This window comes from Neoarius graeffei, chromosome 13 (assembly GCF_027579695.1).
Source record: "Neoarius graeffei isolate fNeoGra1 chromosome 13, fNeoGra1.pri, whole genome shotgun sequence".
Lineage (NCBI taxonomy): Eukaryota > Metazoa > Chordata > Actinopteri > Siluriformes > Ariidae > Neoarius > Neoarius graeffei.
Window position 1 is genome coordinate 80279169 of NC_083581.1, and position 14555 is coordinate 80293723.

Consider the following 14555-nt stretch of genomic DNA (forward strand, 5'->3'; position numbering starts at 1 on the left):
AATATTGGTGTCAATTTTTTTGCTTTAATAGCTAGCTAGCCAGCCAATTAATGCTAGGCAGCACAGTAATACAAATCTGACTTTTTTTCTCCTCTCTTAAAGTCATATTTGCGTTTCTGTGCTGGCTAACTGGTTATTAAAGCAAAAAGATCAACTCCAAGAGTCACATTACCTCAAAATTTTCATTATAAGTTGTTTTTACTTCTAGCTAGCTAATGTAACTCCGTTTGACAGAACTTTCTTGCGAGTGTTACTGAGCTAGTCCGTTCTCTCGACCAGCTTGTTTTTTGCTATAAGAGCTCTGGGTTGGGGCTAAAAAAAAAGACAGCCAAGCTGATGAGCAAGTGATGGCATCAGCTTGGCTGTCTTTTTTTTTAGCCCCAACCCAGAGCTCTTATAGCAAAAAACAAGCTGGTCGAGAGAACGGACTAGCTCAGTAACACTCGCAAGAAAGTTCTGTCAAACGGAGTTACATTAGCTAGCTAAAAGTAACTCTCTTTCACGATCGATCATTCATGTATAAAATGAATCAGTGATTTGACTTACATGACTTTTGGTGTTAAAGTTTTGCTTCAATAACTAGCTACCCAGCTAATAACACCTAGCTAGCAAGTTCCACAAACTTCCCAACCGCTTATGCATGTTTGATGGCTAAATGGAAGCATAAACATGATTCGTATGAATTGACAAGTCTGTCAACTTTTGATTAAATAACTCGCTACCCACCTAACGAATGCTACCCAGCAAGTTCAGTATGCTGCTCTTCAGCTATTGCAGGTTATTTAGCAAAACATAACCACTGTAATAAAAACAGCAAATAAAACTGTTTGTAATATTTCTCTTAAGGTTCTTATAGCTCTCAGAACTGCGTGTAAACATTCTTCAGTCTGGAACAATTCTGTCCGCCATGTTGTCCACACTTTCACGGAACATGTCCTTTACGTTTATATCTCTGTGATAGCTAGCAGTTAGCTAATCCATGTTTTAGCATTTTATCTGGTTTAAAATGAAAAGCTATTTGAGTAGAAAACAGAATGCGATTGATTAACTGACTTTTTTTTTTTAATGCTACTTGTGTCAGCATTTTCTCCCAGATGGAACTCCTGAATAGTGATGATTGATTAAAAAAAAAAGTGTCTACATTAACCACATGACGATATCTCGCACAACTGATTCTCGACACATACTGAGCTCAACCACATCTCTTAGTGACTCACGCTTGGCGTTATCTCAGATGGACAGAGACTTAAAAAAGACAGATGGAAATAGAAAAAGAGGACAAAAAGAGCCATAGCTCTGTAAGGCATCATATTGAAATTTCAGCATTAAAAGGGGAATAAACAGGCACGACCTTACACACACAGAGTCGCCATATCTGCGGCGAGATTCATGCGGTTAGCATGTGCGGCTAATCAAGTTTAGTTTTGATTCACAGCAATGTTTTTTTATAGCACAGAATTTGTCTGTGGAGTTTTTACCTTATAGCAAGTAGCAACACGTACACGACTGAACACCCTGCAGATGACGCTACAGCGGTAATGATACACAGATACACGATTCCTGAATGGCTCAAAAATAAGACTGAAGAAGAATAAACGTGGCAGACGAGTACACACCGTACATGGAGGCATAGAAGATACATATGCTGCTATGGTACAGTATGGCATTATTATTATTATTATTATTATTATTATAAAGCTATAATGAACATAAACATGACCATTAACTAATAATAATAATGTACAGAAAATTGTGATGAAGGGAAAAGATGTACAGCAATTTTTTTTTTTTTTTTACAGAAAAAGAAATAAAATATTGTGCAAATTAATACATATCTGCTTATGGAAGAGTGATCCAAAAAAAAAAAAAAAAAAGTAAATGTGTATATATATTTTTCTAAATCCCTTATAAGGTACTTATGCTGCTGTGGTACAGTATGGGTTTTATAGAATGCTGGATTTAACACACTCATGACTAAAAAAAAAATCCATTAATGTATATATTAAAAAAATGTTTGTAAGAACTTAATGTATTTCTTAAAAAAATGTAAAATAAACATATCTGCTTATGAAAGACGAACACAATTTTACTACAACACTAAAGAAAACGTAAATATACAGAATATCTTTTTTCAAGTCTCAAAGACAAGTAAGACATCATTACTACTCCCGTTCCTTTTCACTCCCTGATGCTGAATTCTGGGAAATGATGGATTATTCATTAATCTGTGCATGAATAATGTTAATTCTTTTCATAACTTTCCCTACGAGCACGTGGACGTGTGTGTGTTATTTCAGTAATACACTCTGTATCAGCATGCTAATATAATGCTAATGTTAGCCATTTTGGGGGAAAAAAAATCCCAAAAAACAAAACCATTTTGTCATTTGTAATTTTGTCTGGATTATTAGTCTGAAATTATTACGACACACAAATTTTGCATACGTTGAATTCTTTACTGAGGATTTACAGGGAGTTGATGGGGACTGATGAGAAATGTTAGAGGAGATGTGAAGTGAAAGATCTGTAAACCTGGAGAAAAGAAAGACAGCATTTGTAAACACTAACCTGGAATGTTATAGTCATCGTGTCTTTTCTGAAGGCCTGGAAAGACTCGTCTAACAAAATCCCACATCACCTGCCTTTTATTTGTGTTTTGAAGAATTATTTAATTCAGTCGTGTGTGTTGCACAAGCCTCCGGGTTTCTGGTTTCACTCCCTCACTCATGCCACAGCCCCACCCTGACCACGCCCCTTCATTAAGAAGAAGAAACCTTTATTCGTCACATGCACACTTCAAGCACAGTGAAATTCATCCTCTGCATTTAACCCATCTGAAGCAGTGAACACACACTCAGAGCAGTGGGCAGCCACACCAGAGCACCCGGGGAACAGTCAGGGGTTCGGTACCTCGCTCAAGGGCACCTCAGCCCAAGGCCGCCCCACGTTAACCTAACTGCATGTCTTTGGACTGTGGGGGAAACCGGAGCACCCGGAGGAAACCCACGTGGACACGGGGAGAACATGCAAACTCCACACAGAAAGGCCCTCGCCGGCCACAGGGCTCGAACCCGGACCTTCTTGGTATGAGGCGACAGCGCTAACCACTACACCACCGTACCGCCCGGTGTATTTACACACATTCTCCGTTTAATCTTGCAAGCCTTGTAATCGCCAAACGCGAATAAAATCAGAATTGCGTAACACTGACGTCACACTGTAGAAAAAGGGGGAGGAGCATCTTTTAAAATAAGAATGTGCTAACCATCGATAGTAAGTGTAAACATGCTTGAAGTGATTTCCCTGGTGCACATTAAATTTACTCACAGGATATACACAGTCGCATCGTACACAAGCGTGTTGCTGCCACAATCAGAAAAAAGGAAAAAAATCAGTATCACGTAATAATGTGAAAAGTTTAACAATCTATTTTCACGTTATTATGCAAAACATTTCATATTATAATGAGAATTTGGTATCACATTATAACGTGATCATTTATATTGTTAAAATGTGAAAGTCATGTTTGAGTCTGAGTTTAAAGTTATCACGTTATAGCGTGAAAAGTTTTACATAATAATGTGAAAGTATAGTGTTAAAATATACTTTTCACATTATTACGTGATACTGATTTATTTATTTTCCTTTCTTTTTTTCTGGTGTGGCAGCAACACGCTTCCGTAGCATCGCAAATGATCACCACCTACGTTTTCCACAACGTTGTCCTTTGGGAGGTCACCGGCAGTACTCAGCTAGAGCATGTTAGCTAATGAACTACGTATATAAGCAAATTTTATATCGGCGCATTGTGTTTTCGGTGAGTGTAAGGCATTACATAGAGTGTGAGTCAAAATTTTATTCCCTATTTATTGGTCAAACTCAAACACTTATGTTTTTTCCCCCTTGTTTCCTAGTTGTGGTTCCACTTGTCCTGAGTTAGAGGCTATTTAGTGGATAGCCCTGACTTACTAATCCCACAAATAGCAAGTGCTAATTTGCACGTTTGGTAAATTATCCGCAATGAATTCAGATGTTTAAAGTTGTAATAGTTTTAAACTAAACTAAACCTCGAGTATTAAAGGCAGTTAGACTGTTTTTCAAAACTGGTGAATGCTGCTGCAAAAGGTCTCTGTTACACACACAGGATGGAGACGCACCAAACTGCTTACTCACTGAAGTAAATATGAAAAATAAATAAAAGATTTTTCTCATATCAGAGATGCGTTCCTCGTCTACGAGTCGGGTAAATCTTTTCACTTCAGGTGTTATCATCATGTTTATATGCAAATCTTTCATGAATCAGGAACCGAGTGTCTCTCATGTACAGTACGTGGTGAAGCGTGACACTTATGAACAAGTGAGATATGAAATACTACATAGCAGAAAGGGGGCGGAGTTATTTGAAGCCATGGCGGTTTGATGGTCAATACGGTGAAGATGAGAGTCGTGAACTGAAAGCACGGGGCAGCCATTTTGCGTTGCCCTCTTCAGTGACGTCACTGAGACGACAAAAAGAAAATGTCTATCCAGGCCTTTAGACTGGTGAATGTGCTCTAAAAACTGTTAGTCATCGGCAGTGATGGAATATTTTTGTGTCTTTTAATTAAAAAAAAAAAAAAAGTTGCTCATCAGTGAATAAATGCTCTTTGTTTACTTATGAACGAATGCCAGGACTAGGTCAGGTTGATCTCTCCATCTCAGTCTCTCTGTCTCCTGATAGAGCCGAGTCGTCTGGTCGTGTCTCAGTTCCCCCCGAAGCTGATGCTGGGTGGAGGGTGCATGTTGGGGTTGTTTGGGGACGGGACCCCTGAGCTCTCGTGCTCTCCGTGCGCGTACGGTTGCGTGTCTCTGCGGCCGCTGTACTGCCCGATGAACGAGCCGTCCTCGTTGAACTGGATGTCCACGCTGTCTCCGTATTCCCCCAGACTGTCCTCACTGTTGCGCTTCAGGTCGGGACACAGTGAGCGCTGGCTGTACGAACGCTTCTCATCGTTGTCGCTGCTAAATAACCAAATAAATACGCACAAAGCAGATTTGATGATGCTCAGTTCTGCTCATTCAAACAGACGAACACTCATCACGCTTTTTACCGCAATCTGTAGATTAGAATCGTCTGCTTTTCCTCAACTGTAACTATTTAACAATTATTTGCTGAAGGTGAGGTGAACATCACTGAATAATAACGGAGATGAGGTCGAGGTGGATAATTGTTTGAGTATAAATACACAGGTGACTTATTTTTAAAAAATTGTATAAAAAATAATTTATCAATCTTCAAAATCTTCATGTAAATGTAATAACTTTGCGGCGCAGACTTGTCAGTGATCTACGCTGAGTCACACGCCGAGAAATCAATGAAATAAATCCCAGCCCCACCTTCCCTTTGAATAGTTTTAGACCAAACTTCGGAGCATCTTTAGTGCTTTTAGGAACAGAATTTTCTTTCATCATCTGTAATTCTTCCTCACTTACAGTGACGAAGCGATTGGACGCCATTTTGCCGAGCCGCTCGAGGGGATTATCAAGAAATCGTCTGAATCTCTCGACCAATCAGAGCACGCAATTTCCTATAATCACCTGTGTATTTATACTTTCTTCTTCTTATTATTATTATTATTATGAAGGAGAGTACAGGCTTAGCAGAGCAAATAAACGGATTCTAAGGTATAAAAGACAAATACTAATGTATTTTTGTAACAAAACTATTATGATCATAAATTATTTTGGCAAAATACCTCAATAAGTGTCATGAGAATATTTAAGGAGAATTTATTTGCTTTCAAACTGATTTATACTTTCATCAATAAAACTAACATTAACATTATTAAATACAGAGAATAAAACAGATTAGAATGGGAAAATAAATTAGGCAGGACAGATCGATAGATAGATAGATACAACCCCGATTCCAAAAAAGTTGGGACAAAGTACAAATTGTAAATAAAAATGGAATGCAATAATTTACAAATCTCAAAAACTGATATTGTATTCACAATAGAACATAGACAACATATCAAATGTCGAAAGTGAGACATTTTGAAATTTCATGCCAAATATTGGCTCATTTGAAATTTCATGACAGCAACACATCTCAAAAAAGTTGGGACAGGGGCAATAAGAGGCTGGAAAAGTTAAAGGTACAAAAAAGGAACAGCTGGAGGACCAAATTGCAACTCATTAGGTCAATTGGCAATAGGTCATTAACATGACTGGGTATAAAAAGAGCATCTTGGAGTGGCAGCGGCTCTCAGAAGTAAAGATGGGAAGAGGATCACCAATCCCCCTAATTCTGCGCCCACAAATAGTGGAGCAATATCAGAAAGGAGTTCGACAGTGTACAATTGCAAAGAGTTTGAACATATCATCATCTACAGTGCATAATATCATCAAAAGATTCAGAGAATCTGGAAGAATCTCTGTGCGTAAGGGTCAAGGCCGGAAAGCCATACTGGGTGCCCGTGATCTTCGGGCCCTTAGACGGCACTGCATCACATACAGGCATGCTTCTGTATTGGAAATCACAAAATGGGCTCAGGAATATTTCCAGAGAACATTATCTGTGAACACAATTCACCGTGCCATCCGCCGTTGCCAGCTAAAACTCGATAGTTCAAAGAAGAAGCCGTATCTAAACATGATCCAGAAGCGCAGACGTCTTCTCTGGGCCAAGGCTCATTTAAAATGGACTGTGGCAAAGTGGAAAACTGTTCTGTGGTCAGACGAATCAAAATTTGAAGTTCTTTATGGAAATCAGGGACGCCGTGTCATTCAGACTAAAGAGGAGAAGGACGACCCGAGTTGTTATCAGCGTTCAGTTCAGAAGCCTGCATCTCTGATGGTATGGGGTTGCATTAGTGCGTGTGGCATGGGCAGCTTACACATCTGGAAAGACACCATCAATGCTGAAAGGTATATCCAGGTTCTAGAGCAACATATGCTCCCATCCAGACGACGTCTCTTTCAGGGAAGACCTTGCATTTTCCAACATGACAATGCCAAACCACATACTGCATCAATTACAGCATCATGGCTGCGTAGAAGAAGGGTCCGGGTACTGAACTGGCCAGCCTGCAGTCCAGATCTTTCACCCATAGAAAACATTTGGCGCATCATAAAACGGAAGATACGACAAAAAAGACCTAAGACAGTTGAGCAACTAGAATCCTACATTAGACAAGAATGGGTTAACATTCCTATCCCTAAACTTGAGCAACTTGTCTCCTCAGTCCCCAGACGTTTACAGACTGTTGTAAAGAGAAAAGGGGATGTCTCACAGTGGGAAACATGGCCTTGTCCCAACTTTTTTGAGATGTGTTGTTGTCATGAAATTTAAAATCACCTAATTTTTCTCTTTAAATGATACATTTTCTCAGTTTAAACATTTGATATGTCATCTATGTTCTATTCTGAATAAAATATGGAATTTTGAAACTTACACATCATTGCATTCCATTTTTATTTACAATTTGTACTTTGTCCCAACTTTTTTGGAATCGGGGTTGTAGATAGATGTAAATAAGACAGATGGGAATAAGTTGTCAGGGAAGACCACTCATTATCACTGCAACATAGCCTGAGATTCATCACATTATTATTATTATTATTATTATTATTATTATTAAACGTCTGAAACTTACCTCTCGAGGGACCTGCATGATGTCAGCGTTTGAGAGAGTAAAAATATCATCAGGCAAAATCTCATTGTTAATATGAACAACACTTTAAGAACGTGTTCTATAAAGGAGATATATTCCACCCCTTTTCCACAAGTCGAACCGGAGTTCCCTGAGGTCGGAATAAAACACCTGAGAGACGCTTTGATCAAACCCCACCTGGTTAAACACTGCAGCGCCTCCTCACCTGCTCTAAACAAACACCGCTGTTCCTTTAAATGATAATGAGCCACTGCTCACCCCACCTCCTCTTCCACCAGCCAATCAGGTTGCACTTTCTTCATGAATCCATGAGTGGAGATACTCACATGAGGGGGTGGGATTATTCTAATGAGCTCTGGTTTGTTGATGGTCATGTTTTCTGAAGTGGGAGCTGAGAGAAACTGACCTGGTGTTTAATTTCAGAGTTTGTGGGTTAGTGAGCTCCGGATACCCAACTGTATGTGCACACGCACTGACTATTATATGTAGCGTGTAATATATCATAAATCTCCATGTGATCCTTTTAAAACTGTCAGTGCTGTATGTTTCATTATTAACACCAGAATTATTGTCTCTTAAACCTCAGAGGCATCGGTTTTAATTTTATGCACATTTGAAACTTTATATGTTAAAAACCCCTCTGTAATTTTCTTCTGGTCCCGAGACGTATTGTTAATAAGTAATAATTAAAATAAGTTAGCGCAGATCACTGCGAATTTCTGTTCGGCTATTTTCGTGACCACTCAGCGCGTGACGTCATTTAAGCCAAACAAACCACTTGAGTTGAGTCCGCTTCCGTTTACTGACGTTGCCGTTCGGCTTGAGTGCAGACATGCGTTCAGGAATTTCCAAAGAAAAAACCCCATGCCTTATTGCTGTGCAGTGAACTGTAACAACGGGACCGGTTCAGGAAGAAGCTTTTACCTTTTTCCAAGAGAGGAGAAGAGGCGGAGCGAGAGGATTGGCTTTTTCCGAAAAAGGAGAAGAGGTGGACCAAGTGGGTTGGCTTTTTCTGAAAAAGGAGAAGAGGCTGAGCGAGAGGGTTGGCTTTTTCCAAAAAAGGAGAAGAGGCGGAGCGAGAGGGTTGGCTTTTCCCGAAAAAGGAGAAGAGGCAGAGCGAGAGGATTGGCTTTTTCCAAAAAAGGAGGACAGGTGGAGCGAGTGGGTTGGCTTTTCCCGAAAAAGGAGAAGAGGCGGAGTGAGAGGGTTGGCTTTTTCCAAAAAAGGAGAAGAGGCGGAGCGAGAGGGTTGGCTTTTCCCAAAAAAGGAGAAGAGGCGAAGCGAGAGGATTGGCTTTTTCCAAAAAAGGAGGACAGGCGGAGCGAGTGGGTTGGCTTTTCCCGAAAAAGGAGAAGAGGCGGAGCGAGAGGGTTGGCTTTTTCTGAAAAAGGAGAAGAGGCGGAGCAACAGGTTTGGCTTTTCCCGAAAAAGGAGAAGAGGTGGAGCGAGAGGATTGGCTTTTTCCAAAAAAGGAGGACAGGTGGAGCGAGTGGGTTGGCTTTTCCTGAAAAAGGAGAAGAGGCGGAGCGAGAGGGTTGGCTTTTTCTGAAAAAGGAGAAGAGGCGGAGCAAGAGGGTTGGCTTTTTCCAAAAAAGGAGAAGAAGCGGAGCAACAGGTTTGGCTTTTCCCGAAAAAGGAGAAGAGGTGGAGCGAGAGGATTGGCTTTTTCCAAAAAAGGAGGACAGGCGGAGCGAGTGGGTTGGCTTTTCCTGAAAAAGGAGAAGAGGCGGAGCGAGAGGGTTGGCTTTTTTTGAAAAAGGAGAAGAGGCGGAGTGAGAGGGTTGGCTTTTTCCGAAAAAGGACAAGAGGTGGAGCGAGAGGGTTGGCCTTTCCCGAAAAAGGAGAAGAGGTGGAGCAAGTGGGTTGGCTTTTTCTGAAAAAGGAGAAGAGGCGGAGCAAGTGGGTTGGCTTTTTCCAAAAAAGAAGAGGCGGAGCGAGAGGATTGGCTTTTTCCGAAAAAGGAGAAGAGGCGGAGCAAGTGGGTTGGCTTTTTCCAAAAAAGGAGAAGAGGCGGAGCGAGTGGGTTGGCTTTTCCCGAAAAAGGAGAAGAGGCGGAGCGAGAGGGTTGGCTTTTTCTGAAAAAGGAGAAGAGGCGGAGCAATAGGTTTGGCTTTTCCCGAAAAAGGACAAGAGGCGGAGCGAGAGGATTGGCTTTTTCCAAAAAAGGAGGACAGGTGGAGCGAGTGGGTTGGCTTTTCCCGAAAAAGGAGAAGAGGCGGAGCGAGAGGATTGGCTTTTTCCGAAAAAGGAGAAGAGGCGGAGCAAGTGGGTTGGCTTTTTCCAAAAAAGGAGAAGAGGTGGAGTGAGAGGGTTGACTTTTCCCAAAAAAGGAGAAGAGGCGGAGCGAGAGGATTGGCTTTTTCCAAAAAAGGAGGACAGGTGGAGCGAGTGGGTTGGCTTTTCCTGAAAAAGGAGAAGAGGCGGAGTGAGAGGGTTGGCTTTTTCCGAAAAAGGACAAGAGGCGGAGTGAGAGGGTTGGCTTTTTCCGAAAAAGGACAAGAGGCGGAGTGAGAGGGTTGGCCTTTCCCGAAAAAGGAGAAGAGGTGGAGCACGTGGGTTGGCTTTTTCTGAAAAAGGAGAAGAGGCAGAGCGAGAGGGTTGGCTTTTTCCAAAAAAGGAGAAGAGGCGGAGCAAGAGGATTGGCTTTTTCCAAAAAAGGAGAAGAGGCGGAGCGAGAGGGTTGGCTTTTCCCAAAAAAGTAGAAGAGGCGGAGCGAGAGGGTTGGCTTTTCCCGAAAAAGGAGAAGAGGTGGAGTGAGAGGGTTGGCTTTTCCCGAAAAAGGAGAAGAGGCGGAGCAAGTGGGTTGGCTTTTTCCAAAAAAGGAGAAGAGGCGGAGCGAGTGGGTTGGCTTTTCCCGAAAAAGGAGAAGAGGCGGAGCGAGAGGGTTGGCTTTTTCTGAAAAAGGAGAAGAGGCGGAGCAACAGGTTTGGCTTTTCCCGAAAAAGGAGAAGAGGCGGAGCGAGAGGATTGGCTTTTTCCAAAAAAGGAGGACAGGTGGAGCGAGTGGGTTGGCTTTTCCCGAAAAAGGAGAAGAGGCGGAGCGAGAGGATTGGCTTTTTCCGAAAAAGGAGAAGAGGCGGAGCAAGTGGGTTGGCTTTTTCCAAAAAAGGAGAAGAGGTGGAGTGAGAGGGTTGACTTTTCCCAAAAAAGGAGAAGAGGCGGAGCGAGAGGATTGGCTTTTTCCAAAAAAGGAGGACAGGCGGAGCGAGTGGGTTGGCTTTTCCCGAAAAAGTAGAAGAGGCGGAGTGAGAGGGTTGGCTTTTTCCAAAAAAGGAGAAGAGGCAGAGCGAGAGGGTTGGCTTTTCCCAAAAAAGGAGAAGAGGCGGAGCGAGAGGATTGGCTTTTTCCAAAAAAGGAGAAGAGGCGGAGCGAGTGGGTTGGCTTTTCCCGAAAAAGGAGAAGAGGCGGAGCGAGCGGGTTGGCTTTTTCTGAAAAAGGAGAAGAGGCGGAGCAACAGGTTTGGCTTTTCCCGAAAAAGGAGAAGAGGCGGAGCGAGAGGATTGGCTTTTTCCAAAAAAGGAGGACAGGTGGAGCGAGTGGGTTGGCTTTTCCTGAAAAAGGAGAAGAGGCGGAGCGAGAGGGTTGGCTTTTTCCGAAAAAGGACAAGAGGCGGAGTGAGAGGGTTGGCTTTTTCCGAAAAAGGACAAGAGGCGGAGCGAGAGGGTTGGCCTTTCCCGAAAAAGGAGAAGAGGTGGAGCACGTGGGTTGGCTTTTTCTGAAAAAGGAGAAGAGGCAGAGCGAGAGGGTTGGCTTTTTCCAAAAAAGGAGAAGAGGCGGAGCAAGAGGATTGGCTTTTTCCAAAAAAGGAGAAGAGGCGGAGCGAGAGGGTTGGCTTTTCCCAAAAAAGTAGAAGAGGCGGAGCGAGAGGGTTGGCTTTTCCCGAAAAAGGAGAAGAGGTGGAGCGAGAGGGTTGGCTTTTTCCAAAAAAGGAGAAGAGGCGGAGCGAGAGGATTGGCTTTTTCCAAAAAAGGAGAAGAGGTGGAGCGAGAGGGTTGGCTTTTCCCGAAAAAGGAGAAGAGGCGGAGCGAGAGGGTTGGCTTTTCCCGAAAAAGGAGAAGAGGTGGAGCGAGAGGGTTGGCTTTTCCCGAAAAAGGAGAAGAGGCGGAGCGAGAGGGTTGGCTTTTTCTGAAAAAGGAGAAGAGGCGGAGCGAGAGGGTTGGCTTTTTCCGAAAAATGACAAGAGGCGGAGCAAGTGGGTTGGCTTTTTCTGTAAAAGGAGAAGAGGCGGAGCGAGAGGGTTGGCTTTTTCCAAAAAAGGAGAAGAGGCGGAGCGAGAGGGTTGGCTTTTTCTGAAAAAGGAGAAGAGGCGGAGCGAGAGGGTTGGCTTTTTCTGTAAAAGGAGAAGAGGCAGAGCGAGAGGGTTGGCTTTTTCCAAAAAAGGAGAAGCGGCGGAGCGAGAGGGTTGGCTTTTCCCGAAAAAGGAGAAGAGGCGGAGCGAGAGGATTGGCTTTTTCTGAAAAAGGAGAAGAGGCGGAGCAAGAGGGTTGGCTTTTTCCAAAAAAGGAGAAGAGGCGGAGCAAGAGGGTTGGCTTTTCCCGAAAAAGGAGAAGAGGCGGAGCGAGTGGATTGGCTTTTTCCAAAAAAGGAGCACAGGCGGTGCGAGTGGGTTGGCTTTTCCCGAAAAAGGAGAAGAGGCGGAGCGAGAGGATTGGCTTTTTCCAAAAAAGGAGAAGAGGCGGAGCGAGAGGGTTGGCTTTTCCCAAAAAAGTAGAAGAGGCGGAGCGAGAGGGTTGGCTTTTCCCGAAAAAGGAGAAGAGGTGGAGCGAGAGGGTTGGCTTTTCCCGAAAAAGGAGAAGAGGCGGAGCAAGTGGGTTGGCTTTTTCCAAAAAAGGAGAAGAGGCGGAGCGAGTGGGTTGGCTTTTCCCGAAAAAGGAGAAGAGGCGGAGCGAGAGGGTTGGCTTTTTCTGAAAAAGGAGAAGAGGCGGAGCAACAGGTTTGGCTTTTCCCGAAAAAGGAGAAGAGGCGGAGCGAGAGGATTGGCTTTTTCCAAAAAAGGAGGACAGGTGGAGCGAGTGGGTTGGCTTTTCCCGAAAAAGGAGAAGAGGCGGAGCGAGAGGATTGGCTTTTTCCGAAAAAGGAGAAGAGGCGGAGCAAGTGGGTTGGCTTTTTCCAAAAAAGGAGAAGAGGTGGAGTGAGAGGGTTGACTTTTCCCAAAAAAGGAGAAGAGGCGGAGCGAGAGGATTGGCTTTTTCCAAAAAAGGAGGTCAGGCGGAGCGAGTGGGTTGGCTTTTCCCGAAAAAGTAGAAGAGGCGGAGTGAGAGGGTTGGCTTTTTCCCAAAAAGGAGAAGAGGCAGAGCGAGAGGGTTGGCTTTTCCCAAAAAAGGAGAAGAGGCGGAGCGAGAGGATTGGCTTTTTCCAAAAAAGGAGAAGAGGCGGAGCGAGTGGGTTGGCTTTTCCCGAAAAAGGAGAAGAGGCGGAGCGAGAGGGTTGGCTTTTTCTGAAAAAGGAGAAGAGGCGGAGCAACAGGTTTGGCTTTTCCCGAAAAAGGAGAAGAGGCGGAGCGAGAGGATTGGCTTTTTCCAAAAAAGGAGGACAGGTGGAGCGAGTGGGTTGGCTTTTCCTGAAAAAGGAGAAGAGGCGGAGCGAGAGGGTTGGCTTTTTCCGAAAAAGGACAAGAGGCGGAGTGAGAGGGTTGGCTTTTTCCGAAAAAGGACAAGAGGCGGAGCGAGAGGGTTGGCTTTTTCCGAAAAAGGACAAGAGGCGGAGCGAGAGGGTTGGCCTTTCCCGAAAAAGGAGAAGAGGTGGAGCACGTGGGTTGGCTTTTTCCAAAAAAGGAGAAGAGGCGGAGCAAGAGGATTGGCTTTTTCCAAAAAAGGAGAAGAGGCGGAGCGAGAGGGTTGGCTTTTCCCAAAAAAGTAGAAGAGGCGGAGCGAGAGGGTTGGCTTTTCCCGAAAAAGGAGAAGAGGTGGAGCGAGAGGGTTGGCTTTTTCCAAAAAAGGAGAAGAGGCGGAGCAAGAGGATTGGCTTTTTCCAAAAAAGGAGAAGAGGCGGAGCGAGAGGGTTGGCTTTTCCCAAAAAAGTAGAAGAGGCGGAGCGAGAGGGTTGGCTTTTCCCGAAAAAGGAGAAGAGGTGGAGCGAGAGGGTTGGCTTTTTCTGAAAAAGGAGAAGAGGCGGAGCGAGAGGGTTGGCTTTTTCTGTAAAAGGAGAAGAGGCGGAGTGAGAGGGTTGGCTTTTTCCAAAAAAGGAGAAGAGGCGGAGCGAGAGGGTTGGCTTTTTCTGAAAAAGGAGAAGAGGCGGAGCGAGAGGGTTGGCTTTTTCTGTAAAAGGAGAAGAGGCAGAGCGAGAGGGTTGGCTTTTTCCAAAAAAGGAGAAGAGGCGGAGCGAGAGGGTTGGCTTTTCCCGAAAAAGGAGAAGAGGCGGAGCGAGAGGATTGGCTTTTTCTGAAAAAGGAGAAGAGGCGGAGCAAGAGGGTTGGCTTTTTCCAAAAAAGGAGAAGAGGCGGAGCAAGAGGGTTGGCTTTTCCCGAAAAAGGAGAAGAGGCGGAGCGAGTGGATTGGCTTTTTCCAAAAAAGGAGCACAGGCGGTGCGAGTGGGTTGGCTTTTCCCGAAAAAGGAGAAGAGGCGGAGCGAGAGGGTTGGCTTTTTCTGAAAAAGGAGACGAGGCAGAGCAAGAGGGTTGGCCTTTCCCGAAAAAGGAGAAGAGGTGGAGCAAGTGGGTTGGCTTTTTCTGAAAAAGGAGAAGAGGCGGAGCAAGAGGGTTGGCTTTTTCCAAAAAAGGAGAAGAGGCAGAGCAAGAGGGTTGGCTTTTCCAAAAAAGGAGAAGAGGCGGAGCGAGAGGGTTGGCTTTTCCCGAAAAAGGAGAAGAGGCGGAGTGAGAGGATTGGCTTTTTCCAAAAAAGGAGAAGAGGCGGAGCGAGAGGATTGGCTTTTTCCAAAAAAGGAGAAGAGGCGGAGCGAGAG

At 44.2% G+C, this 14555-nt stretch overlaps 1 protein-coding gene across 6 annotated transcripts in view; it reads right to left on the reverse strand.

Annotated features, from left to right (window-relative positions):
- Positions 1-451: 451 nt before the first annotated feature.
- l1camb (L1 cell adhesion molecule, paralog b) overlaps positions 452-14555 on the reverse strand; it is a 224157-nt gene continuing 210053 nt past the window's right edge. For 4 of the 6 annotated variants that reach the window (XM_060938619.1, XM_060938618.1, XM_060938616.1 and 1 more), the window contains 2 exons: positions 7638-7649; positions 452-5001 (listed from right to left, as the gene is read on the reverse strand). In XM_060938619.1, coding sequence (XP_060794602.1) covers positions 4743-5001; positions 7638-7649 — 271 coding nt within the window. In that variant the 3' untranslated portion in view covers positions 452-4742. The remainder of the gene's footprint in view (positions 5002-7637; positions 7650-14555) is intronic. The other 2 variants (XR_009656263.1, XM_060938617.1) reach the window with 2 other exon arrangements.